Below are 26,824 nucleotides of genomic sequence, written 5' to 3'. Positions count from 1 at the left end.
GGGACATTCCTGGGCGTGAACACTGTGGGCTCAGCTGGTGCTCATCACCTTTCTTATGATAAAGCAGTCAAGAGATAAGCCTGCCCAACTCAGAACAGGGGAGATGTCAGTGTCAGATGCATACATTCCCTGGAGTACTTCTCACCTTTCTCCCTACTCCTTTGCTCTACCTGGCATTCAGCCTATTAACCCGTATGTTGAGCTGCCATCACTACTGTGTCCGGTTACCTCAAATTCAGGAATCTACTCAAACTATTAGAAACTCCAACTAGGAAACTGAGCATATCCTTAGTGATGGTGGGATGAGGATTCTAGAAAGATTTCACCTGGGCGAGGGATGAATAGGGTAGCTCCTCCTGCCCACTCTCACACTGGCAGGATTCCACTCACAGACAAGGCTAGAAACACTGGATGCTCAAAACAAAAAGGAATTCAGATGTTTCCAATCAAAAGAGTGGTAACATGTTCAGTGGTGCTGAAAATATGATCAAAATTTAGCTAAAGAAACCCCATATTTTTTGGTGTAGGACCAGGAGACTCAAAAGTCCATTTAAGCCCTCCAGATTTGACAGAAGTAGAGAACGTTTTACAGAGAAAAAGTATTTTAAGAAAAGCAGAAAAGAAGTTGCGCCAGTTACATAAGCTAAAGAGTTGGAAGATTGGTTATCAGGCATCTTTTGAGAAATTTCCAGAATAATGACTAAACAGGGCCAGGAGCTATGTTAGACAACATTAGAAAGTACAGAGAAGTTGGTCCAGAGAAATTAACTTACAACGAACCTGCCAATATTTCAGAAAATATTCTGTCCAATATTATTTTGGACAGAAAAAGATTAATCTAGCATTCTCAAACTAAGTATCTGTAGTTTCTGCGCCCAGACTTTGTATGTGGTGGTTGTGGGGTGCATATTCTCTCATCACTCTGTCAGATTCCTGAGTTAACTTCTCAGCTGAGGTGAACCACACCATGCATTGCTTACCAGGGTCAGAAATGTTTCCAGCCACAGCCTTTGCATCCATCACCATTGGGGAGATGGTTTTGCTCAGTTCGTCAGAGGCGGCTTTCACAGCCTCACGGAACTTGGGATCCTCAGAGTTCTCCACCTCCCTCTTAGCCACCAACAGGATCCGGTTGGCCCGGCGAGCAATGCTGGTTGCCCCAGCGACCAGCATCTGAGGCTGAATGTTGGCCATGGCAACTTTACACTTGTCCAGGTCTTTTTTAATTGCTTCTTCGGAAGCATCCAACAGAGATTTGGTATCAATGGCTTCGTCCACCAGCCCTGTCAGGAGAACAGAAATGAAATTTAGTTTCTATTTTAGAAGAACAGAGATTCCAAAACCCTGTTGTCCAAGTTTCTCATGTGGAAGTACAATACCCGGAATTCTCTCCTTCAGCTCAAAGTCCTTCTTATATAATCAAAAGCTTCCAGGTGAATACCACAGGAAAAAAAGTGAAGATGTGACCCAGGAGGCCACGTGGATTCACAGCATTTATACCCTCTGTGGTCAGTAGCCTTCTTCTATCTGCCACAGACAACCAGATATGCAGCGACATCAGGAGGAAACAAGGATTGTGTATGAAACCTTCACCACATTATCTGTTTCTTCCTTTCCATCTCATTCCTCAGCCATCTGTTGCTTGTTGGCAGCTTGTAGTACCCAAGAAGAGCCACACGGAGGATTCCAATAACTCTAACAGCCTGTTTCCTGTTTCTGTTACCTCTCTTCAGGCACCTCAGGAGCTCTGCTTTCATCTCTGGCTGCTATGGACCCCTGTCACAGCAGGCTCTGGAGGGAGGCGAAGAGCCTACATTCTTCCCTCCACTCCTATCCCTCCTTCCAAAGAATGAAGAAGATTCGGAGGTACCACTTCAGCTGCACAGACACAGGTTTGTAGGTGGCTGGTTTCTCCTTTTTTTAAAAGTACGTAGTTGATAAGTTGGAGGAAACTCTGAGACAATTTGTACTAAATGGTAGCTATTGTGGTTCCTTGAAATGTGAACCCACTGAAAATGACAGGGACACTTACTGTGTCCACAAACACCGCCTCCTAGCCTCTGAAACCAAACTCTGGCTCAGACTGAGCAAAGACACTATTCAAAGAGAAGATAGGAGCTGTAACAATAAACATCACACCGGGAGGGCAGCATTAAAATAAAAGAGACTCAAAGAGTCTCTTTTCGGACAAAGTTGCAAGGCTTGAATGAGAAGCCGCTGCTGTCCAGCAGCCTTAATCAGAGCCAAGTGCACTGTCGAGCACGTGACTGCCCCTCATCCAATTACAGCTGAGTAACAGAACTCATCCTGCTCGAGTTTCTCAGAACTCACACCTCATGGGTTAGACAAGAACTTTGCACACAACTCTACCTGTCATTTTTTCAACATTATCGATCCACTGGTTCTTCATGGTCTCAAAATGTTCATAAGCGGCTTGGTTTCCAGGATTCCTAAGTAAGATGCGAGCAGCTGAGACGACCTGGCAATGACAAAACAACCTTTAAACACCAAATACACCCTTCCACCCAAATACAAACCTTTAGGGAAGCTTTCTCCTCTCTACCTATAGATGGCACTAGAAAGTCAAAAATCAGCAAGTCTCTTTTCAGACTGAATACGTTAGTTAGGTTTGGTCTCATCAAGAGGTCCCCAGGATGGGCCCTGGCAAAAGGTTTCCCAGTTACAGCCTGATTTTTGAAGGTAAAAAAGTAACAAGGTAAATGAGTGTTCACTTGATACTTCAGAATATATACGAAACTGACATATAGTAAGCCCTTGGTGTCAAATATTCCATCTTAAGAAGCACCATTGAAATATCAAAAATTACTCAAAACTTGTTTATGAATATTTATAAACTGTCTACAATGAACAAAGTGCTTTCACAAGTATTATATCTTACTGAGTCCTTACAACAACCCTGTGATATAGACAAGACAGGTAATATCTCCATTTTATAGCTGCAAAAACAAAGACTCAGAAATTTAAGTGACTTGCTCAAGAGTTCCTACTTAGTCGCTTTTAGCACTTGAGGAAGGAACTAACATTTATTGAGTATTTGTTAAGTTACAGGCTATTCGCTCATCGTCTTAATCCTCAAAATAATCCATTAGGAAGGAATTATCTGCATTTTACAGATAAGTAAACTCAAGGTCAAAGAAAATTCAACTCCAGATTTGTCTCTAAAACCTCGCTTCGAAGTCCACAGTTGGTATTTTTTTTTTTAATTTTTATTTTATGATTACAGTTGATACTCAGTATTATATTAGTTTCAAGTGTAGGGCATACTGGTTAGACATTTATATAACTCACAAAGTGATCCCCCCATAGTACCCATCTGACATGATACATAGTTATAATATTATTGACTATACTCTCTAAACTGTACTTTACATCCCCTTGACTACTGTGTAACTACCAATTTGTACTTCTTAATCCCCTCACCTTTTTCACCCAGCCTCCCAGCCCCGCTTCCATCTGGCAACCATCAGTTTTTTCTATATCTATGAGTCTGTTTCTGTTTTGTTTATTTTGTTTTAGAATCCACATATAAGTGAAATCATATGGTATTTGTCCTTCTCTGTCTGAATTAAGTAGTTTTCTCTTTTTCAGAAATCTTAGTTTTATACAAAAATCCTGTGTTTTATATTCCATGTTTTAAGAAATTTTTTAAAGAAAAACGTTCATATTTTATGGAAGTTTTTTTAAAAAGTTGGACAAGTGTGACTTTTTGAGAGACTCAAACTTGTTAACACGTCATGTGGGCAAACACTGGACAATTAAAAGATATGCTCATTCCCTGTCTCTCCCTGCAGGTTCCCACCAAAGCAAGTATCACAGATTTGCAAAAGCCCAGCACAGTTCCTAATGTATCGCTGGCACTAAGTAAATATCTGCTGAGTAAATGAATGAAAAAATAATGAATTTTCTATAATGTGATTAGAAGAAAAAGTACACGAACATCACACAAAATATGTTGAACTGATATTTTTTAAGATCACCTATTAGAACTTTAATTCCTGTCCACTTTCTCTTTTGTTTCCACTCTTCCAGTATACTGTTCACAGCATACTAGCTATATATCTTAGTTATAGAATTAAGTAGAAAAAATAAAACAAGTTACGGACACAAATGAATTTTTAAAAAATTCCCTCCAAGGAATGGGGGGAAAGACATAAGCTCTAAAATTAAAACGAAGTTAAGCTCTCAAGATTATCCAAATATTTCCTTAAGAGAATGTGTGCGTGTGTGTTGGATTTACTAGTTTTTGCTGCTTTCAAAACTAAATTACTATCATCATAAAAAATTCAAACAATACGAAATGATTTTGACTCTATGGATATGTGTGCTTTTTCATAACATTATACGGTAAGTGTTCAAAAATGTATATAAACTTCTGTAATTACCCTTCTTTACTGAATACTATGTGGTGAGTATTAAGATGATGAAAAGTAAGCAAAACTCAACCTGGGGGGTGAGTTCTCGGGCTGTCTTCACTGATGCCTGAATGCCTTCCACCGTTGATTTATTAGCAGTTCCAACAGCAGCCGCCTTCTCTGCTGTGGCACCAAGCCTTCCTGAATGGTTCTCAAAGTTAGCTGCCCTCTCATCAAATACCTTGAGGAAAAAACAAAGACATTAAGAAATTTTATTTCCATAAAATAGGTCAGGCAGCCTAAGAAAAAGACTCTCTTTAAACAGGCAGCAGCTGCTCAAGCAAAAGCTTTAAAAAAGAACATCAAACCTTAGTAAGTAAGACAACAAATGCCCAGTCTTGGCCTTGCTATATCTCCTCAGTGGTTTGGCCATAGCATCATATGGTGAATGTGTGTGCATGTACATGCATCCCCGCACCCTTCAATTTCAGTTCAACCACTGTTTACCAAGTGCAAACAAAATATGCAGTACAAGAATTCTACAGAATGTTAAGACTTAAATAATCCCCATTCCCATACAGCTTATCTTCACTTAAATAATCCCCATTCCCATACGGCTTATCCTCTAGTTTAAAGAAGACAGACAAACCCACTTCAGGCACCAGTGTAGGTGGCTGAGTACATTAAAAGCCAAGAATATCCAGAGTCCTAAAGAGAACTCCAGCCTCCTCAGGGCAACATCCCTCATATACTCCATTGCCATTCACGTGTAAATACTCTGCCTCTGAGCTCCATGGGAAAAAAATGATAGCTGGTGTTCACACTCAGGCCTGACACAATGGTAAGGATGGCTTACTCTCCCAAAGGCAAAAACATTTACTGAATAGTTAGTTCATTCAGCTCTCAAATTTTTAAATAGTTAACTTTTCTTTTGACATGGATATTATGCAAGGTTGCATACCGTGAAGGGGATGAATCAACTTAGATAAAATGACAAAAGCTCTTCTGTCATTTGTTTGAATAACACTACTGGAATTGATGCTTGGAAAAGCCAAGGTATTCCAGACAACGCCGGAACAGGTTTATACTATACGAAGCATGTCAGAAATTGCCTGGCAGAATCCATCCTCTTCTTTGCCTCTCCGTGAGGGTCTACCTGCCCATAATTGGAGACCAGTCCTGGTTCTGGCAGATAATCCCTAAAGGTATTGGTTCAATAGCAGGCTCCAATCTCATTGCCAAGGTTCTGTGTTTACCCACTCAAGTCTCTTCCTCATTCTGGCCTCTTGTTTGGATTCAGCTACTCGGGTTCTTGCCATTTAATGGTGAGAATATCTGCCTAAATCTCGGCTCTCCTAGTCCCCTTTGCCTGGCCTCAGTTCTTCTTTCTTTCCTTGGCTGGTCTCCCACACTCTGGATATACACAGCTTTTGTCCTCCTTGGTTGATCATCTCAATCCCAGCCCATGTCTGCTGTTCCCTCTGATTAAACTGACTGCTTGCTTAGCTCACTGTTCTTGTCACTCAAAATTTACTGAGCACCTACTACATGCCAGACCTTGGAGTAGGTGTGGAAGCTACAAAAACAAATAAGATAAAATTTCTGTATCTCAAGGAGTTCATACCCAAGTGGAATTCATAACAGTGGACATTCATAATAGTGTGTGCTATGTGCAATTATAAGGCTAAGCACTTCCATCATGGGAGCAAAAGGAAAGGCATTAACCTATCTAGGAAGTAAGGGATAATGAGATAAAGGATAAATAGGAATTAACTGAAAAAGAAGAAAGAAATTAGGCAGAGAGACAGAAAGAACTAAGACATGGAAGGGAGAAACTACAGAATATGCAGGAAACTATAAGCAATTAGGCATTGCTGGGGTATGAACTGAGAAACAGGGGTTTGTAGGAAACAGGTATAGAGAGAGTTTTAGAAGCCAGATCACAAAGCTCTGGCTTTCTCCTATGTGAAAGGGAAAGGCCACTGAAAGGTTTAAGTAAGGAAATATCAGGATCAGATCTATATTTTTATTTTATTTGTGGCCTAGTGACATTCAAAGAAGACCACAGCTGAGCAGTCATACAGGCAGCAGGGGACTAGGTTCAGAACTAGAGCTGTGTCTACAGGCATGCCACCTGAACAAGCCCAATTCCGTCTGATCTCAGAAGCTAAGCAGGGTCGGGCCTGGTTAGTACTTGGATGGGAGACCACCTAGGAAGACCAGGTGCTGTAGGCGTAAAAAATAAAAAAATAAAAATAAATAAAGAACTAGAGCTGTGGCAACATGAATGGAAAATAGAAAGAATTCAAGAAATATCTGTGAAATCAAATTAGCTGGCCTTAATTTATTGGTGTGGGAAAATGAATAAAAGGAAACAGTCAATGGTAACTCATGAATTTCCAAGAGAGAGAACAGGAGAAGGATAACACGTTCTGGAGTACCTATGAAACATCTAGGTGGAGAGGACCAGCAGATAGTTAGATCTACCAGTCTGAAACTCAGAGATGGTGGGAATAAAAAAGTAGCAAATCACCCCAGCCTAAGGGGACCATGAGCTGAACTACCCAGTAATCTAGGCAAGAGAAACAAAATGGGAGTCATTAACAAATAAGAATAACGCAAACCTCCACCCACAAGTTCTTCATTGTCTTGGGTACCTGACCCAACTCCTTTTCCTTTGCTGCCAGTATGAGAGGCTAGAAAACTACTTGCTTTCTTAGATTCCTTTGCATCTAGGGTAGCCATGTGACAAATTCTAGCCAATGAGACATAAGAAAAAGTCTCTTGGAGGATTTCTGGGAAAGCCTTTCATTCATTCATTCATTCATTCATTCATTCGGTACCAACAATGTACCAGGCATTATTCTAAGAACTGAGAATAAAGTAACTACAAACAAAGTCCCTGCCCACATGGAAATTTCATGCTAATGTGAGGGGGAAAAGACAAACAAAAAATAAGATAAATATCTCAAATGTTGATAAATGCTAAGGAGAAAAGTAGGATATAGAGATTAGGAAATCCCTGGGAGTGGAAGTGGGGTTGCTATCATAGGCAATGGCCCAAAAGAGACATTTCCGTAGAAAGCTGAAAACAGTGAGTGAATAATACATACGGTTATCTATGGGAAGACCAGAACAAACAGGTACAAAGGCTCCAAGGTTAGAACATGTAAATGTAAACAAGGAATACTGGGAATACAATGCAAGGAGGTCAGAGTAGACAGAGGAATGTGAGGGGAAGAGTGCTACCAACTGAAGTCAGACTACATGGGGGCCTAGATGCAGTGGTGTGCTGATGCGGTTTGTACCAACTCGCCCCAGCTCACCAGTGCCAAATGTGCCCATCTCCTCCCAGCTCTGCTTTCAGTGACTTCACGTTGAAACAGCCATGATGGGTTTACATCATGGAAATCAACAAACATTATGAGTCAGGGATTTTTGTTTTGGGGGCTTTTTCTCGGAGAACTACTCTACAAGCACATCACTGGCCTTGCTATTCTTTCTAAGGACTTTGGCTTCACTCTGGGTCAGGAAGGAATCATCAGAAGGGTTTGAATAGAAGAATATCAAATGATTTAAAAGGATCACTCTTACTTCTGTGTTGAGAATAAAGTACCCTAATAAAGGGATAGTTGTGGCTGGGGTGTCCCCATCCCTTATTTCTTACTGCTTTAAACATGATGCCTAAGGCTGCAATAGCCATCTCACACCATGAGAAGACCAAGAAAATCACAGAGATGCCAGCTTTCATGGCGTCAAGCTGCTGAGCCAATGCCAAGGCTACCCACCCCCATGTTTCTTTTTGTGTGATTAAAATAAAACCCATCTGTTTTCATCTCTGATAGGCAGGTCTTCTACTGCTTGCAACTAAAAACATGTCCTAAAGACATTCTTAATTGATATACTTGCTGACTAAAAATAGACATGGCAGAGCCTTCCCTCTCCTACCCTTCCACCTTTCAACCATGGTATCCCAACTACTGCCCCTGATGTACACTGTAATCACATTTTACCTTTACAAGCAAATAAGTGTGTGTGTGTGTGTGTGTGTGTGTGTGTGTGTGTGTGTGTCTGATCAAGAGAAGAAATGGAAGACCTCAAATACCTACCTCTTCCCTATTGGGTGCATCAGGAGGTGCAGTGGCCGCCACTGCCAACAGCTTGATGGGAGTTGTAGTATCGCTGAAAACATCTGACACCTCCTGAGTCATGGCCTCTTGCATCCGGGCTTTCAGATCCTTAAAAACATTGTTTACAAATGAAAACTTCCAAAAATATCTATCTAAATATCACATCTGCCAGTGTCCTCACTTCACTGACACATTCATTCATTCAGTCTTTCATTCAATAATCTGTTGAGTACCAACTACGTACAAAGCACTAAGCTAGCATGGAACAGGCAAGTATAAGATATGAATCCTGTCCTCTAAGCAATTAGTGTCTAGTAGAAGAGGTAAAACATGACCTACATTTCCCTAGAGACTGTTCTATCCACTTAAGAATCTTATTTCCTTTCTTGGGGGCCTCTAAGAAATGATAGTGAGAATCATGGGGTTGAGCCCTAAGAAGGCCTTGAGAGAGTTCCTGACTATTCCCAGTGCTGGAGGGCCTGATAATGACGACCACAGTAACTGAAAGAATTGTTTGGTAGAGGCAGTGCCAAATTTCTAAGCATTTTCTTAAGAGGAAAGAAAGAATGGGAATTTTTTTTATACATGTTTTTTACAACTGAGTTTCTAAAAAAACTTAATAACCGATGCACATATCCATTTCTTAACATGATGGGTCTCAAGAATAGAATTCTCAGAAGTCCTCAAAAACTCTTCTTCATAGTCATCACACTTAGTCCAATCTAAATTTTCTGCATTTACCCAAAGAAGTCTCAGTCACCCAGTGTTTCTCAAGGCAGGTGGCAGGTACTGGCTGGTGATACTTGAGATGACTTTAGGTGCTATATAAACAAATGTTTTTATTTTAATAATTATGTTTCTTTTAAAGATTAGAGAAAATATAAGTAGCTCATCACGTTCATGATTTCAGGATTATTTTAAAGTTTTCTTTTAAGTAAATTTACTTAAGTTTAAAAAAGAAATCCATTTTGAAGACCAGGTGCTGTTGACTTTAAAAAATAAATACATAAATAATAAAAATATAAAAAGAATCCATTTTAAAAAAAGATATTGACTAAAAAGTACAGGTGATACATAAATAGGGCAAATATCCTGAAAGAACTCTTGAATGAGTGAAATGAGAAACATAACTTTAGTTGCTGTCACACACTAGTGAGCTTTTTCCTAATAAGCTCTGAACTTCCTTATATCCTTGGTCATACTCTTCACTTTCTCTAAACTAAAAAATTACATATTTTAAGAAACTCTCCCTCCTTAGTTTTTCAATAATAGTAAGCATAAGGAATGTAATGATATGTGCTCCTGAGTTCTACCTTTAAGGAGTCCTGGAGCTGCGATGCCAGTGCTCTCGCCTGAGGACTCTCCCCTTCCCCTCTGGCAGCCAGGTCAGCCAGCTGGGCTGTCAGCTGGTCCACTCGATCACATTTTGCAAGAAGATCTTGGCGATAAGGCCCCATCATGACATTAGCCAGACGATGTCCTTCGGCCACAAGCCCCCGGATGGCAGCCTGACCTGGACCAAAAGGAAAACACTGAAACTCACAAAGACCTGGAGAAGGCAACTGCAGAGCCATCTGGTAAGTTGTTTGTTTGTTTGTTTGTTTTAATAACAAATAATATTTAGTGGGGTTTTATTTCCCTTAACAATAGAAAAATTGGGGGAAATACAGAAAAGTATAAATAATAGATAAACCACCCATAATCCCCTCACTCAGAGACTGATATATTTGAATATTTCCTTCCAGTACCTTTCAATGCATTGCATGTTCCTATTCACACATATACTTCTCTTCTACAAAACTGAGATCGTACTATACATTAACTTTTTTCCTTGCTTCTTATTTAAGATGACCATTTTTCCATGTTATTTTCTTCAAAAGTCATAACCTAAAATCTATGTAATATTTTATATTATTAACCACAATTATTCCATAATTATTTGGCCATTTACTTGTTATTTAGCATTTATTCTGTTTACATACATTCTTGTATGTAATGCCTTAGAAACATCTCTAGTTATTTCTTAGAATAAATTCCTATAATTCAAATTACTGAACTTTTTTAAAGCTCTTGACACATAATATCAAACTGTCACTCAGAAAGTTTGGTATTACCAATTTATTCCTCCACTAGTAAATTATATGTCTGACTGATTCCCCAACACTGGGAATCATCATTTAAAAAGTTATCTTTTTATCCAGTGAATACAGCAAATGAAGTAAATAGCTCTTTCAGCTTCGGCAGGCTTGCTGTCATAATATGACTTATATTCTTATAGATCCGTTCCTAAAATCTCCCAAAACTGAAAAATTTAGGTTATCAATTCTACTAGTGGCTGTGTAATACAAGAGCCCTCCCAACTAAAAAGAAAACCTTGGTTAAGTGTCTTTTGCTTATTTTCTAAAATTATATTTAACTGGGTACTTTCTAAGGACTGTAAAACAGAAATATAACAGAATGGAAGTATACATAGGCTGGAAATAATTAGTTCAAAGTTTCAATTCCAACCTGAGGGCCTTGCTATTTGCCCACAGTAAAATTATTTACTAAGAGTTTTTGATTAAATCACAGATATCTTCTTGGCTGCATTTGGAAATCTTCACCAGAAGCCAAAGAATCCCTTCTACACCTAATTACAGATGATACAGGATCTCTATCAACAGCTTGTTCATTTTCACTGAACACAGTTTAATGAGAGTTAAGTGCCCTGATGGCCTCACCGACTCCCCGGTCATCCACTGTGGGATTATCAATCCACCGCTGTGCTTGTTCAATCTTGCCTTCCAGGTGGACAGCTGCTTTGGCGGGTCTGGTGTTGGCCACAGCCCTGTTGGTTTTGGTCTGCAAGTTCTGCAGGGCTGTGGCCACCTGTTTGGCTAGTGCCCGGGCCTCTGGGGAATCTCCTTTCCCCCTGCAAAGAAAAAAACAGCCACCCTGGTACACACAGACACTGTTTATATTGGGATGACTTAATAGCTGATGCAAATGCTAGTGAGATGTCAAATTGCTAATGATTATTATTAACTTGGTTTGAAAGAAGAGTAGTTTATCTATTTGGCCCTTAAATAAGAAATTAATCATTTAAATTCAGATAGTTTTTCCCAATTAAGACATGATATATGAGTTTGGGTCAGTCTAGCTCAGTCAAGCTCAACCATTTGGTAGGCTGAGCTCTATCAACCATCACTAGGTCAGCCTGCCACCTCTGAAAACACTAGTTTCCTCAGGAACTAGGTGGACCCAAGTACCATATTTCTTGTATAGGAGTAGTTGAAGTAGTTATAGTAGAACTAGTAGTACTTATTTTAAAAAGCTTATAAAAATTTGTTGTAAAATAGTATGCTTGTTACACCGGCAGCAGCTTCATACATCTCGTTTACTGCAGATCTCGATTGCATCATTTCCTCTTGTGCTTGATTTAATCTCATGTTGTTTTGCACAGTAACATGCTGTACAGGTCTAGGAGCAACAGGCTATATATCATATAGCCTGATGCTATCTCAGAACATAGCCCCGTCGTTAAGTGCGGCATGACTGTGTCTGTGTATGTGTACGTATGTATATGTACATATATATGATACAGTAAAAATGATATGAGTGACCACACATGAAGGTCTGCTATTCTCACCATTACCATTAATTCTGTATCATTAAGAAACACTAATGAGTGCCTGCAATGTATGTATTTGGACTTCTGCTAGGGTGCTAAGAATATAGAGTCCCCACCTTTGGTTATTTTAAAATCCAATGAATATAAACAGACTATAATAATGAGCTAATATTAGTAAACATTGATCTATCTGTACAGACATCATATTTCATAAATGTCAAATTATACATTTTCCCAACCTAAATAATTCAAAATTTGGGCCTAAAACAGAGATCCCCAAGTGATTGAGCTTGACATACAATCAAATTTCAGCTGTGACCTCAGGTGATCTCTATCGCCACAACCTCCTGCCTACAGTGTGTCTACCCTGCTCCCACCCATTTCCTATTTCATAGTCCTAGGCAAGAGCTTGCTTTCTTAGCCAACATTGCCCTCTTAGTATAAGACTTGAAACAACTTTAAAGTACCTCTCACTGGAAAAAGGTTAGGCACTTGCCCATGAAAGAACAGGAAACGGAACATGCAAGTTAAATGAAAACCAGAATCTCACAAGACATTTGACTATGGTTATCCCTGGAGAAGTGGCTGGAAGACTGAGGTAGGAAAGAAATTTTTACTTTTGGTGCTGTACCCTTTCTTCATGTTCCCTTAGCATATGCTGTAGGGTTTTTTTCGTTTTTTGTTTTTTTGAGAAAGAAAAATATCTATCAAAAGAAAAAAAGCAACACTTCTTTCTTATATACTCAAAGTAGGAGCCAAGAAAGCCTTTAAGAGAAGCTGTGGTTGAGGACACTGTATTTAACAATGTCTTATAATTGCTACTTAAGAAATAACATTTCTGGGGAAGGAAGACAGTATCTTCATATGCCTCCCTCAATTCTCCCCCTCCCCCAGGAAACGTCATATCTACACACAAAAATTACTGTCCTCATAGACCTGGGAAACAGAAATGTCACAAACACAATGCACCAGGAAGAGTTCTAGCTTAGAAATGAAAAATATAGATCTCAAAAAAGGTGTTCTTACCAACCTAAATTAATTTAAAACTATATGATCAGCAATAAATCATTAAACTTCAATTATGTCAATGATAAAATAGAGTAATATCTTACTTAACCATGTCACAGGGAATCAACGAGATTCATTAACTTACAGAATTCAATTATATATGTGCTTGGTGAGGAAGAGACAAATTAAAGGGCAATTGAAATGATTACATACTGTCTTCGTAAATCTGCTAATTTAGAAGTCAGAGCAGCTATTTCTCCAAGAGAACGAAGAATGTCATCTCTCTCTTTAGGATCATCACATAATTCTGCTATTTTCCGAGCTTCAGCCAAAGCCCCTCGAATCTGTTCTTCTCCTTCTGGTCCACCATTTGGATCTGCAAGCCAATTCTACACATATAGGAATGGAAAAGAAGCAAGCTGTGATCTACTCATGAATCACATTATATTAAACTTAACAAGGCTATCAGAAATATTTTAAAAGCAACCACAAGGCACACCAGTAATTGTTTTTATAATGCTGATCCCTATTTTTTGACATATGTTCTTAGCTCAAGTAAAATCCAATCAATCCCTTATCTTTTTAAAAATACTTTTTCTTTCCCACTAGAATCAAATATCTTCGCAAGCTTTATCTCATCTTTGAAGCACGCACATCTCATTCATTCTTCGGTTTCTCAAACATTTGTGTTTCTTTGTGAAATGAAATCATTTTACAATTGAGTAGGTTCAGACAACTTTAGCCCTTTAACACTGCCATTGCCAAATACAGTTGTGAATTTTGAGATGTAGAACAGTTTTAATATACTGTAATCTATATCAGGAACTAGGATTCTCCTGGTATTCAGAGTGCTTACTTTTAACTAATTGAAGTATTCAAAATTAATCTGTTTATTTCAAAATATAGATAAATATTAGTCTAAATCTGTGGTGGTAGAGGAGGTGTTAATGTTGATAACTGCTGGGAATTAGTCATCACTTAGAAACACCCATTATCCACTCACATTAATGGAAGAGAGGGGAAGAGAGATATAGACACAGGGTATTTATGGGACATTTCTCTTTCTCTTTTATTTCCCGCCCCTCCCGAAAACCATCATTACTACCTGAGCAGCATCGATCTTCTTCGCAATGCTCTGCTTTGAGTTTGTCATGGCTTCCAGCTTGCGGGCTGCATTTTCCACTTTTGCTGTGAGTACATCCAGACCCTGAGACACCTGCTGGGCTTTCTGCATGGCCACAGGTGAGGCTCCTTGTCCTCTACTCAAAACAGACAGATGCTGTCATTGTACTCTCTCAAATACTTAATAGCAAAATATTACTAAAAGCGAAGGATATGTCATTTTTGTTAACATGCTTGTCTTTTTCCTTTTCTCCAGTTAAGTCTGAGATAACACAAGAAAACAAAGAGATAAACAAAACACCTAAACCATCTACTTTCTCCTTTGCTTTTAAAAATTCACATTAGCTTTGTGGAGGTGCATAAGCATTTTAAAGACGGGGCCTGCAAATTTAGGTAATAATGATTCTCCGCTTGGTGGTGATTACATAATCAAATCTAAACCTCAGGGGGGAAATGTGCTTGTGATCTTATTGCTTTGGAGGGTTTTGTTACCACAGTAATGTGTGCTTTAGAAATAAACAGCCCATTAGATTGTCTTTTTTATGGACAACTATACATTAAAAATGTTTCAAGAGGCAGCATGCATACTGAAAGCACATCACAATGAGACTAAGCAGATTTGTGTTCAAATCATGGCTCCAGGTACCCGTGAAACCTTGTTTCACTAGGGCTTCAGTTTTCTTACTTATAAAATGAGGGATGAGTAGGTAATAAACCATACTTGCCTTGCTTATCAAATGGTGTGGCTTCAAGCAAAAAGACATGTTTGAAAACACTTTGGCAATAAAGCAATACACATACATAACTATTATTATTATTAAATTCATTATTATTATAATGAACCTAATGAGAATTTTAAATGTCCATCTTCTATTCCTATACAATCTATAAATATCAAGAACAGTTAGCACTGAGGGGAAAAAAGCACATGGTGACAAGAAACCATTGTTTCCTATCAAGTTCCTAAAGACTAATTTCACTATTTTCCTCAGAAGTGGTATGCTGCTACTACTACAAAAAAAATAATGTTAGTAGAAGTTTGTTTTCTCTTTGTAAACACTTTCCAAGTTATAACAAAATTAAAAATTTCCATCTTTTTACCAGCTCAGATTTTGTAAACTCAATGACAGGGGTGGTAACTTTATCATTTGGAAGAATGGCATGACTGATCATCCTAATAATGTTTCTGATTTTAGGATAAACTACAAGAATCTTTGCTTCACTTACTAATAGTATGGATCTGTCATTCATTATTCTATCCTCTTTTTAAAATTATCTTTATTTTTCACCTAAACCAATACTTGACATAATGAACTCAATATTGAATGCAAGGTTTACAAAAAATATTTATACCTTTTACCTGTACTTGAGGCTTTCTTTTTACATGGCAGAGGAGTGGAAGACTTTCGGAAAACATACTTTTTATGAATCTGCTTTTTTTCCTTCAAATATACCAATTTATGATGAGGAATCTTTTGGGTAAGAATCTAACTTTGAAAAAGTAAAACTATTTATGGGCTTCATAGTTTTTCCCATTAAAAATAAAATATTTACTGAGTCCTATGGATGGGGGGGCATATATACTTACAACCTTGAAACACTAGGTGACTGATACAGAGGAATATCAGAGAGGAAATTGTTACTGAGCTCTAGCCACTAAAATGTTAGACAGCTGGGCATATTTAAGAAAGAATAACAGGGAGCGGCTTTCTCATCTTTCCTTGTGAGGGGATTCTGCAAGCTCCAGAGTGAAGCAGGGGCAAAGCGGCACATCACTGTCCTGGCCTTTTCTCTTTACTGATTAATGGTCGATCTCATCCGCACAGCAACTACCTCATTCTTTTGCTCAAATCCATCTTTTTCTAAACACATACAACTGTATCTTTGAGAATTCCAAGTGAAAACTGTCTGCCACGCTGTGAAAGGCTGCAGACAAAAGAGCCAGCAGTGAGAAATTCGAAGAGCCAGGAGTCTTGTCCAACTGCACTGGCATTTCTCCGAATGGGAACAGAAATTCTTTTTGTCCTTTCTATAAAGTCCTTGTCATGCTCACGACAAAGGAGACTGCTTCGCAGCAGGAGAAAAAGGCTCACTGAGTTCAATGAGATAATATTGTTTATGCATCTTTTTAAGTAGATATTAATGGCTTTCATCATACTATAAAAATGATCTTGGTCCAAAAAAGGTTTAGACTACTCATTCTTCACTCTATTATGTTAATACATTTGAGACTGGGTGTCATGGTATGCCACACGTCAGAGTGTTTTTGAGGCCCGTTTGTATGGAAACCCTGTATGTCCAATTATCTCATGATGTTTCATGACATTCTCTAAACAAAATTAAACGTCATCTACACTAGTGTCTCATCATACTTCAATTTTTCTCAATGTCCATACTGTAAAATGAAGTAAAAATTCAGATCTTTAAGAACTTCATTAACTCTACGGATGAATTCTAAACAAACCTATATTATACTGAGTTTTCTTTTTTTTTTTTCAATTAGAGTTGACATTCAATATTATTTTATATTAGTTTCAGGTGTACAGCATAGTGGTTAGACATTTATATAATTTATGAAGCAATCCCTATACCAAGTTTTCTTAATGGTCAACTATACACATCTAATTTATAAGAGAAAAAGTCTTAAAAGCCAAGACTTAAGGTGTAACAAAGAAAAGTAAAAGAAATATGAAACCAAATGAATAATGATGAAATAGAAACTCAAGAGCCTAGAAATGACCAACTTAAAGAATAATCTATTTAACTGATTTTTAAAATGACGTGAAATAATTTCAGTGTTTTCACTATTGGTTTCTTTCTACCCATCCCTCATAAAAGGTATCGACCCATGCCAGACCAAGGGCCCTTATTTTCATGAGCTTATGGCTAGAAACTAAGATGGGATATCAGATTTCTAATTCAATTTCAATTTTATTACAAGGCACCTGCACATTTTAAAAGTTTGTTAAAAGGAAAGTTCATTTCATCTTCAAAAAAAAAATTAATAGAATATAATATCTATGTTATCTATTAGCCAAAGAGAACAGTAAAATTAGAAGACTTGCTTTCTGAATCACTTTGTCAAGAGTGAGATCTTATCTTCTTTTACCCACTACTGCTCTGATAAGAGCAGAAGAACTTTACCTGGCTCGGAGGTCAGCCACTTGATCAGTCATCTGCCCTAGCATTTTGCAAGTTCCCAGGATCTCCCTGCGTTCTTTGCCTGCACAGAGTTCACCAACTTTTCCAGCTTCATCTAAGATCTGCCTGATGGCCTGCTCACCAGCATCCCCTAAAATAAAGAGATATCCAATATCTACATTGTTAACACATTAATTATTTAGAGAGGATACTTTACAAGTCATTACATTCATGAAGGAACAGATGATTTCAAAAGAACTAGACAAGTAAATAGAAGGCAATACATCTGATAGCTAACAGCCAAGCAGTGCCCTTACAACTTTAGGGTGAGGTTTCAACCACAGATACATCTAAAAAATAAGATCCTTGGAACCATAGCCATCTGGAGATAATAAGCAGCTTGTGTTAAGAATTGGATGAAAATAGTCTCCACCAATTTAATAGTCCTTAGCACTTCTCCATTAAGCTTTTCATATTCATTTAAATGTTAATCTAAAACTGAATAAATATTAGATTAGAAAATCCATAAGCCTAGCTTAATAACCTATTTGGGTCTTTATATAAGATACCTTTGCTTTCCAATTCTTATTGGCATCAACATTTAATCTGCTTAATTACTTTGTTGACATAAATGGAAATATGCCCAATGGGAACAAGAAGAGAAAAGCTTTTATTCAAAATAAGCATCCTTCTGGTTCAGGGAAGAGGTGAACCAAAACTCTGGCGAAGAATACCCAGTTCAGCTTGGTTAATTTCTCTATGACAAGAGGTGATTAATCTATGTTCTTCATCCTTTTAAGGCCCAATAATGCTTGAATTAGTCAAAACTAATTGAATGGTGTATGCCCCCTAAATATTGCAGTAGTTATCTCAGGATTATGAGACTCTGGGAAGATTTCTTTCTTTTGTTAGCTTGTTTTTTAGCTTTCTGTTATATTGATCAGAAAAGTAGAACCAGATGGTTACCTGGGGAGGCACTGGGATCACGGAGCCAACCTTTGGCCTGGTTCAGTTTGGAGTCTATAGAGGCCAATGCTCTCTTCATAGCTTCAGTGTCCTTTTGAAGAGAAATACAATTATTTTATTTTCTTTGCAAAAATTGAGGTAACTTACTTTTCAAGTAAGACAGAAAAGAAGTGACAGCGTTAACATTCAATAGCTAAGGGAGTCAGTCCTATAAAGCCTTAAAAATATTCTCATCACACCATAATGCTTATTTCTCTCAAAATGCAGCATCTTGCATGCAAATCCTCTGTTAATTCTATTCTGTTTCCTGATCTCCCTATTGCTAAACTGTGAAAACTGGTAAAATTGCTCAAGCCAAAAGATGTTTAATGTTCTCAGCAGGAAAAAGCCCTGTTGTCGCATGCCTCATTATCAGCCCTTGCACTAGTCAACATTCGTTCGCAGCCCTGCCAAAGCCCTCCCAGCTTCAGGGAAGCCTCATTAGCATGTGGTGCCACAAATCACACTTCTTTTACATCTTATTTGGAAATACATACACACTGGATAATGTTTCACTATTTTAAATTAATCTGAAAAATTTGAAATGACTGACTGGAAAAAAAATGAAAATGTTAATCTAGCAATTCAGTTTTAATTTCACAAATAAACTACTAAAGGTAATATAAGAAAGAAGCACTTTTCTGGCCTTTCCTGCCACTCCTCATCCTTAGTTCTCTTACCATTGCTAACAGATAAGAGGCGGGATAAAATAAGTGGGTCTCAATTTATTGTTTACAAAAAAATCAAGACTCATAATGACTAACATAAAACTAGCATAAAATCTCCCAGGATATATCATAAGACGGTGAAACAACAAACTAGTCACTTCCAAAATATACTTATATTTTAATAAAGTTTTTAAAATATAAGAAAACACAGAGAATAATATAACCAATACCCACGTACCCATTCTCAAAACAGAACAGCCACCTATTAAGTCTATATTTAACACCTGAAAAGATAGCCTATCTCCCTTTTGCTCTAGGGAATTGACTCTTACAGAGTTCATCCACCAAAGTACAGGGCTCTGAAATTTTAGGCAACATCCTAAATCCCTAACTTTTTTTTCAATTTCCAATCTGCAAAAGTTGAGTTCTTAAAGGTGTACCACCACCAGTTTTCCACACGGGGGCACCAGGAGCATCCCCCTCCACCACCACCACCACTTCCAATTCAAACAAGACCCAGCAGTACAAATAAGCACTGGGAGCTCTCTCATCATTAGGCTTAAAGTCAGAAGCCTGATCCCAAGCTTTGCCAAAGTTACCTATTCAAATTATAGGCCTCTCACATCCAGATTCTCTCCTTCCCCATCTAAGTATAGATACAGACTATTCTCCTGTTGCAACCTCAGTTATCTAAGTCTCTAAAAGAGCAAATTCTCAGCCACAGCAACTAAAGAGCAGTGAACTAAACTAAAAAAAATGGAAATAAAATATTTTTATTCTGAAGTTACATGGAATTATGGTAGCTATCTATCAATAAAAGAGAGGTAAGAGGATCTATTTCAAAAATCCATTTGTAATTAGTACAAGTAGACAAGTGACATTTTTAAAGTGCTTTGATTCTGAAATGGTTTAAATATCTGCTCTTTCTCTACCTTGTTGTGCACTAATCTGCACAGTAAACCTGTCTTCAAAAGTAATACAAAGGTCACTTGAGCTTAATTCCAAACTAGCAAGGCCCAAATCAACATCTTTTCAAAGGGAGTTTTAGGCAACTCCTCACCTCAGAGAGCTGGATAGCCTTTAGGGTCTAACACAAGTTATAGGACTTTATCTAGATACAGATTTTTTAAAAAATTCACAAGCTCTCATCTAGGAAGTATGTGCACACTTTGAAAAAGAGACATACCCATGTAAAAATACATTTAAAATCTATCAATAACCATTTCTCTAACACACATATTTCAGTGAAAATAGTATTTCTTACATTTCAGAACTCTAAATTCAAGGGGAAACGAAGATCAGAAAAAAACTTTAGTGTCTGCTCTAGCAATAAAGGCTACTAGTCAGAAAACTAACTTTGAGCATTTCCTGCATGTTAGGTTCTGTTTTAGGCATTTTTTCCCTCATTACTTCACTGAACCTCAAATTTAAATGTAACTTAATTTTACAAATTAAGAGACAGGGGCTCCGTCCTAGAAACTGAATTTGATCTCAGGTTTGTTGACATCAAATCTCATTATTTTATATTGAATGAAACTCAAGACTTTTTTTCTTTTACCAAAAAGAGTTGCCAAAGAATCCACTAACCTGCTATAACAGTCAGCATATCCTTGCCTCATCGATTTTGGCTTTGGTCCATACTGCCCAAAAAGTTAAGTTCTAGAATCAAATTCATAACCCCCCCTAACCTAAATGACTGCTTTTATTCTCCATTGCCCAAAAATGATTTCAAACACAATGGAAAAACTGGCTTTGCTCCATTTAGTATCCTGAAAAATCATTGCTTTTTTTCCTCCATTTTAAAGCATGGTCACCGCACTTCAAGGAAAGAATCTAATTCCGAGGAAGTGAGTAATTTACTCCTGAGTGAGAGATATGACATCAAGAAGTTAACATTAAGAGATGTTCATTTTCCCCTGAAAAGAATTAATGACAAATTTAGAATGAAGCTGCATTTTTAAACTGGGAATTTCGATTAGTTTCTAAAGTTTTTAAAAGCATGAGTTTTAAACAATTTTGTAGATTTAAAATAGTCACTGAAAGGGCCACCTTAAATTCTTTCTGGAATAGGGCAATTTTAAATAATCATTTAAACATGACATTTAAATGTCATTATCTATTAAAAACAAAAATGTCTATGGGAACAAATATTCTGAGAACAAATATCCTAAGAATTTCATGTATATTTCTTTTGATGGGCAGTACTTATTATGGAATTGAGAGAATTCTCTCATAAGCAATGTAAGTATATAAATACTACATGTGATATAAACAAATTAGGACTGGAAGTCACTTTTAAGATATATTTATAAAGGGTAAAAATAATCATAACCTTGTGTCAACCATACTATGTACCACAAAACTTTTAGTTAAACCTTATCATGTAAATCTAAGTACTCAGAGTATAATCTAGATATGAAATAGAAGAGAAAAAAACTGTACCTTCATCTGAGTACTTTTCTCTATAAAATCTCAAATTTGGGAAAGAGAAAAGTCTCCACTAGTCTCTTCTCTGAGTTTTTTGGTTACTGTTTTTAAAGAGTGAGTATTAAAAATACCAGATCTAGTCATGCACCTTTGGGGACAGCAGGCAGGGATCCCGTCCCCTTCCACTATGGTCTCTTTTACTGTAAAACTCTTATGAGTTCATGTTTTAAATGAAAAACCACAGTGCCCTGGCACTCTCCCCCACATAGCAAAAGGTGGAAGGACAATCTAAAAGAACTCCTTTTTATACGCATTTGCAGGAACTGAAACACTCCTGAAATTTAATATAAAGTTAGATCTAAGGAACAGAAAATAATGCTGAGAACCACTGAGTTCCTCCTGTAGACAATCAAGCACTGTGGTAGAAAAAGTGAGGTCCTGCAATCCCAGGCTCTTGAAAATTGTAAATATGGAACTAAGGACCCCCTCTCTTTCACTGCCCGACCTACTCTTCCTTTTTCTACTAACACTTCCCCTCCCTATCCTCCCTACTCCATTCCACTCCTGACCACATTTCTACCCCCGAATCAATGTTTTAAGAGCAAAGATGTTTCTGGAAAGAATAAACTGAGCAGTAGAACAAAATCTTACAAACTACATTTAGGCGATGACAGAAAGTCATCTGGCCTTGAGACTTCAAGCAAGTTACCACCCGGGTTCAGTTCCTCATCTCTAAGAATACCTTCCCAGCTCTAAAATTCTATGCCATCTATGAGCATACAATCACATGTACCACCTAGATCAACTGGATCAGAAGGGAAGCATCAATTCCTAATATTTGGGGCTTTTCTTCTGTTCGGAGGGAGAGGATAAAATATCATAAATGCCTGAACTAACTCTCTCAAACTCCAAGAGATCAATTTTTTGTTATATCAGCTGCTAAAATAAAACACTAAAAGACTCAAAAAAGCTCACACATAACCTTGTTTTTTCAAAAATGAAATAAAAATCAACCCTTAAATTCCAATAGTCTGCAGTAAGGGCAAGTATTACAGGTGTGCATGTTCTAACCTAGGGATCCCCAACCCCCGGGGCCGCAGACTGGTATCAGTCAGTGGCCTGTTAGGAACAGGGGCCACACAGCAGGAGGTGAGCAGCAGGCCAACAAGCTAAGCTTCATCTGTATTTGCAGCCGCTCTCCAGCCCTAGCATCACTGCCTCAGCTCCACCTCAGATCATCAGGCATTAGATTCTCATAGGAACACCAGTCCCTGGTACCAAAAAGATTGAGAACCACTGCTCTAACCAGTGGTTCCCAATCCTTTGGTAGAGAGAGTAATCTGTGCAAGACATCTGAGTCAGTCATTACATTTAACCACTAGTAGCCTAGGCCCGCAGTGGAAGGAGACCTACCGCAGGAATACTTCTGAATAATAGTATCTAATGGCCCAAGGTCCAGTTGCAGGAGCATCAATGCAAATTCAAAAGTTCTTAGCAATAAAAGGCTTTTAAAATTTTTCTCACTTCCTCTTAATTCTCAGCATGCATGCATCAAAATACAAGTAATATAAATATAAAAATATAGAGAGATTGCTAAATTTACAAGGGGTATAATTAGAATTGTGTTAATTCACAAATTCTTTTGTTTCATAATGAATTCTCAGGAAAAATGCTAAGATAATTTTAAAATATTATTTATAAGATGGTTATTGATTTACAGAGGGGGAAATTTTTACTTTCAAAATAAAATGAAGTATTTAAAGTCAAAGTACTTTCAAGTTTGTAAATCTGCAATTTGAATGTGGGTACAGAGGTAAAACAATCAGCTACTGCATTGCCTCTTTAAAATCTTAACTTATTCAGCAAGACGTACTTTTACTAAGAATTTTTCCACTTACTTTCTTCCCCCACTTTTCTAGAGGAACCATCACTTTCCAGAAGAAAACTGCACCAATGGGGAAGCATGAAACAAGTATGGTAAGACAAAGTTAATTATTTGTAGGGGGAGAGGAGGTGAAAGATACCATATATATTAAACAGAATGGGAAGCCAGGGGTCACAGACAGACACAAGGTCTGATTAAATCACTGCTTACAGTTGAGTAATGAAAGATGCTTAATGCTACTAAACTGAAAATAACCAAAACCCTTGTTACTGAGGTAAAATTTTTTTCTAAATATTCTTGCAACTAAGAAAAATGATTACGTCTTATGGGGTAAGACGAGATAAGGTGGATGGGGATGGGATTGGGAGAGAGATTTGCCATGTATATCTTTTTATAGCATTTTGATTTTTGAACCAGGTAAATGTAAAACAAAAGCAAAATAAAGTTAAAAATAAAACATTTCTTGCTCATTCCGATGTCATAATGTTCTTGAGCTTCTTTTGGCTGAACTAATTTTATTTACTTTCTTTCATTCTGATAATTTTGCAGCATCCTAACAGTCTAGGTTCCTTCCAGATCAGCATAAAATTGAGACAGCTAGCTACGAGACTGGACCAGCCTACACAGCAAACCGGGTCTATTTCCCTTTTTCATCCCCCCAAGTGCCTAATCTTCATCCTGAAAAACTCAACTGACCACATCTTTTTTTTAAAAAAAGTAGCCCTCAATGACACTTGCACCAAATAACGTTCAGTAACACCTATTTCCTAAATGATGGGTGACTTTTCCTCTCTGAAAATAGAGAAACATTAAGCCTGCAATAGCTGCTCCTCCTTTTTACTATTTCTCATCTGCTGGAAGAAAAGAAGAGAGAATAAGGAAAGAGATTAGGTTAGGGGAACATGAGGTCATGGAGAACTATGGCTGATTCATGGCTTAGACAGCAGAACATGCCGTGAGCCATGGACTGAAGCTAGGAAAAACTTTAGATATACCTTATTGTTTTCCTTTTGATTTTGAAGGCTAGGAGTATTGTTAAGGACAAACGTTCCCGTCTAAACTCTCTAGCCTCCCCATTTTCATTATGCCTTAAAACCTCAGTGACCCATCTCCAAAAGCAAAATTCCAGAGCCTGCAAAGGAGACTGGTAAGAGAAGCAAATACAGAGACGGCATCAGCTAGAAGTTTCCTTTCCTAAGAGCGGGGTCCGCCAATAACTTAGGGGTCACCCAGCTACCTGGGGAAACCTATCACTCAAATGAAGTGAGTAGGAATGACCAGGGCAAAATAGTTCTCAGGAGCCTACCCCCAAAAATGAAAGGACCTACTAAATATAGGAAGCCTGATATCTCACAGTAATGTCTTTCCTTTTACTTTCCCCAAAGAAACAGCTCAAGATGAACCAGTCAGTCTGCCCAGCACAGCCCTGAATCCCATATTAAATCACATTCTGACGCATATTCGAGCACAGTGTTACACACCGGCACACGGAATAAGGCATGGCACACAGCACAAGAAAACCTCACAGACATGCTTTTTCTCTTTTTAAGTGGGGGAGTGGAAAAAAACTAGAGGGCAAGAGAAAGCTTACCTTCTAAACGTGAGGAAAAAAAGAATAAAACAAACAAGGGAACAAAAAAAAAGATGCATAAAGAAGTCATAACAGGGAAGTGAAAGCTGTCAAATATGCAAAAGCAAAATTAAGTATAATATCAAAGACTTAAAATGATTTTACCATATAGATTTAAAATACAGTCTTAGAATTTATTCAAGAACCTTGTACCTCTGTAAACAAATCGATAATTAAGATAAGCAGACTAATTTCTTCTGCATATTTAGAGTCATTTTCTGAGCAACGACAGAGGGCTGGTGATTTGAGGCCCCAGCTTTGACCTTACCTTAAAGGTGACCTGGAAGACAAATAGGCCTACTGGACACCCAATGGAAGCCACACTACAAAATCCCCCCTTTAGTCGGCTACCAGCTTGCTGGGTGGCCCTGGAAACAACATCTGTGTCGCACGTGGAAAAGCCAGATGCCGGAGAGTATGTTTCCCCCACTGCCTGCACCTTGGGCTCATACAAGAAAAGTATAAACCCAAGTGTCTCTGTTCCCCCAAAACAGTCACTAGGCAGGGACAAGCAGGCTAGAGCAGCAGCAGCACAAAACCACTGCTGCTGGGCTGTAGAAGAAATCCATCAACCATTTCGAGAGTCTGGGAAGAAATTCTAGACTAAATTCTAAAGGGTGAAAGGACCACTCAAACTAAATGACAAATGTGAAAACTAGTATTTTAATTAAGCTTTCCTTAGGGAAAATGGAATGATGAAGGCACACACTTAGAAATGCCGAGTCTCCTCTGTAGATTTCTCTGGGTCAAAGGTCAGTACGGGAAAAGTTTTCCATAAAATTCGGTCACAGGCATATTATGTCCCTTACTTAGTCTCCTAGCAACAACGGACCACATAAAAGGCAGGGTTTCCATGCGGGGAGTATACACCACACCAGAATTTCTCCACCAGCCCCATCAATGAGACTACAGCCTGAAGGAAAAGCTACACATCTTAGCCTTTGACCAACATTCATCCCACATCCCTATTTATTGTTTTCCCTTGGAAAAAAGGAAAAGCAGCAAGTGACCCATGAAACAAAAGTGAAGAAGAAATTACTTTCATAATATCTGAGTAGTCTTATGCTACACATAGTTACAATATAAAATGTGAGATAATCGAACCCCCAGGAGGGGAGAATTTGGGATTTTGCTTATTTATCCTCTAATAACATTTACCTTGCTGGCCCAGGCATCTTCATCCCAAGAAGTAAGTTGTAATACACGAATGATCTCATTAATTTCAGCACTCATCTTTTCTACAGTAAAATTGCGATTTTTCAAAGCTTCTTCTATTCCTTGGTTTTTTGAGTTTTTAGTTGTTACAAAAATCTTCATAGCTGTAAATCAACAAAAGATTACAAACTAAAGTAGGAATTGAATTTTGCTGTATAACAATATTCACACAAGATGTTCCACGCCTTGAACACATTTTGGGCTTCTAAGGTCTTAAAAAATATATGAAAACAAACACTGCAAATCTGCCAATGAAGTTCGAATACCAGCAGTCTCCACTGTAAAGAAAACTGAAGGTACAAAACATCACCACAACATGATCAGGGAACTAATTTAACATGCATATACTGCTTACCCACAATCACAAAATGTTCAATTTGTCCTTCTAAAGCAGTTAGTATCCCAGCCCTAACACTGGCCCCACCTAACACAAACCTAATGGGACAAGAAGAAAACAGTAAAACTGTAACTGGAGAATCCCGCTGCCCCCGATCCTAATGGAATACCCCAAAGTGTTGAGTTTATCTTCCAGAATTTCTCTCGACATGCAGAAAGGACTTTCTAACCCCCAAAAGTGAAAAATAAATAAATAAATAATATGAAACACTGG

At 37.9% G+C, this 26,824-nt stretch overlaps 1 protein-coding gene and 1 pseudogene across 3 annotated transcripts in view; one reads left to right on the top strand and one right to left on the bottom strand.

The window, feature by feature from the left end:
- VCL (vinculin) overlaps positions 1-26,824 on the bottom strand; it is a 94,374-nt gene that overhangs the window by 11,135 nt on the left and 56,415 nt on the right. For all 3 annotated transcript variants that reach the window (XM_039872153.1, XM_039872152.1, XM_039872151.1), the window contains exons 6-16: positions 26,158-26,318; positions 18,351-18,441; positions 17,388-17,535; positions 14,227-14,380; positions 13,335-13,510; positions 11,224-11,414; positions 9,817-10,016; positions 8,483-8,611; positions 4,465-4,614; positions 2,371-2,479; positions 981-1,283 (exon numbers count right to left, since the gene is read on the bottom strand). In XM_039872153.1, the coding sequence (XP_039728087.1) occupies positions 981-1,283; positions 2,371-2,479; positions 4,465-4,614; positions 8,483-8,611; positions 9,817-10,016; positions 11,224-11,414; positions 13,335-13,510; positions 14,227-14,380; positions 17,388-17,535; positions 18,351-18,441; positions 26,158-26,318 (1,812 nt within the window). The remainder of the gene's footprint in view (positions 1-980; positions 1,284-2,370; positions 2,480-4,464; positions 4,615-8,482; positions 8,612-9,816; positions 10,017-11,223; positions 11,415-13,334; positions 13,511-14,226; positions 14,381-17,387; positions 17,536-18,350; positions 18,442-26,157; positions 26,319-26,824) is intronic.
- LOC120610089 (uncharacterized) lies at positions 6,491-6,608 on the top strand (annotated as a pseudogene).

Source organism: Pteropus medius, unplaced genomic scaffold, assembly GCF_902729225.1.
Source record: "Pteropus medius unplaced genomic scaffold, Ma_sr-lr_union100, whole genome shotgun sequence".
Classification (NCBI taxonomy): Eukaryota; Metazoa; Chordata; class Mammalia; order Chiroptera; family Pteropodidae; genus Pteropus; species Pteropus medius.
The sequence above is the reverse complement of the archived record's forward strand: the minus strand, read 5'-3'. Positions and strand labels throughout refer to the sequence as shown.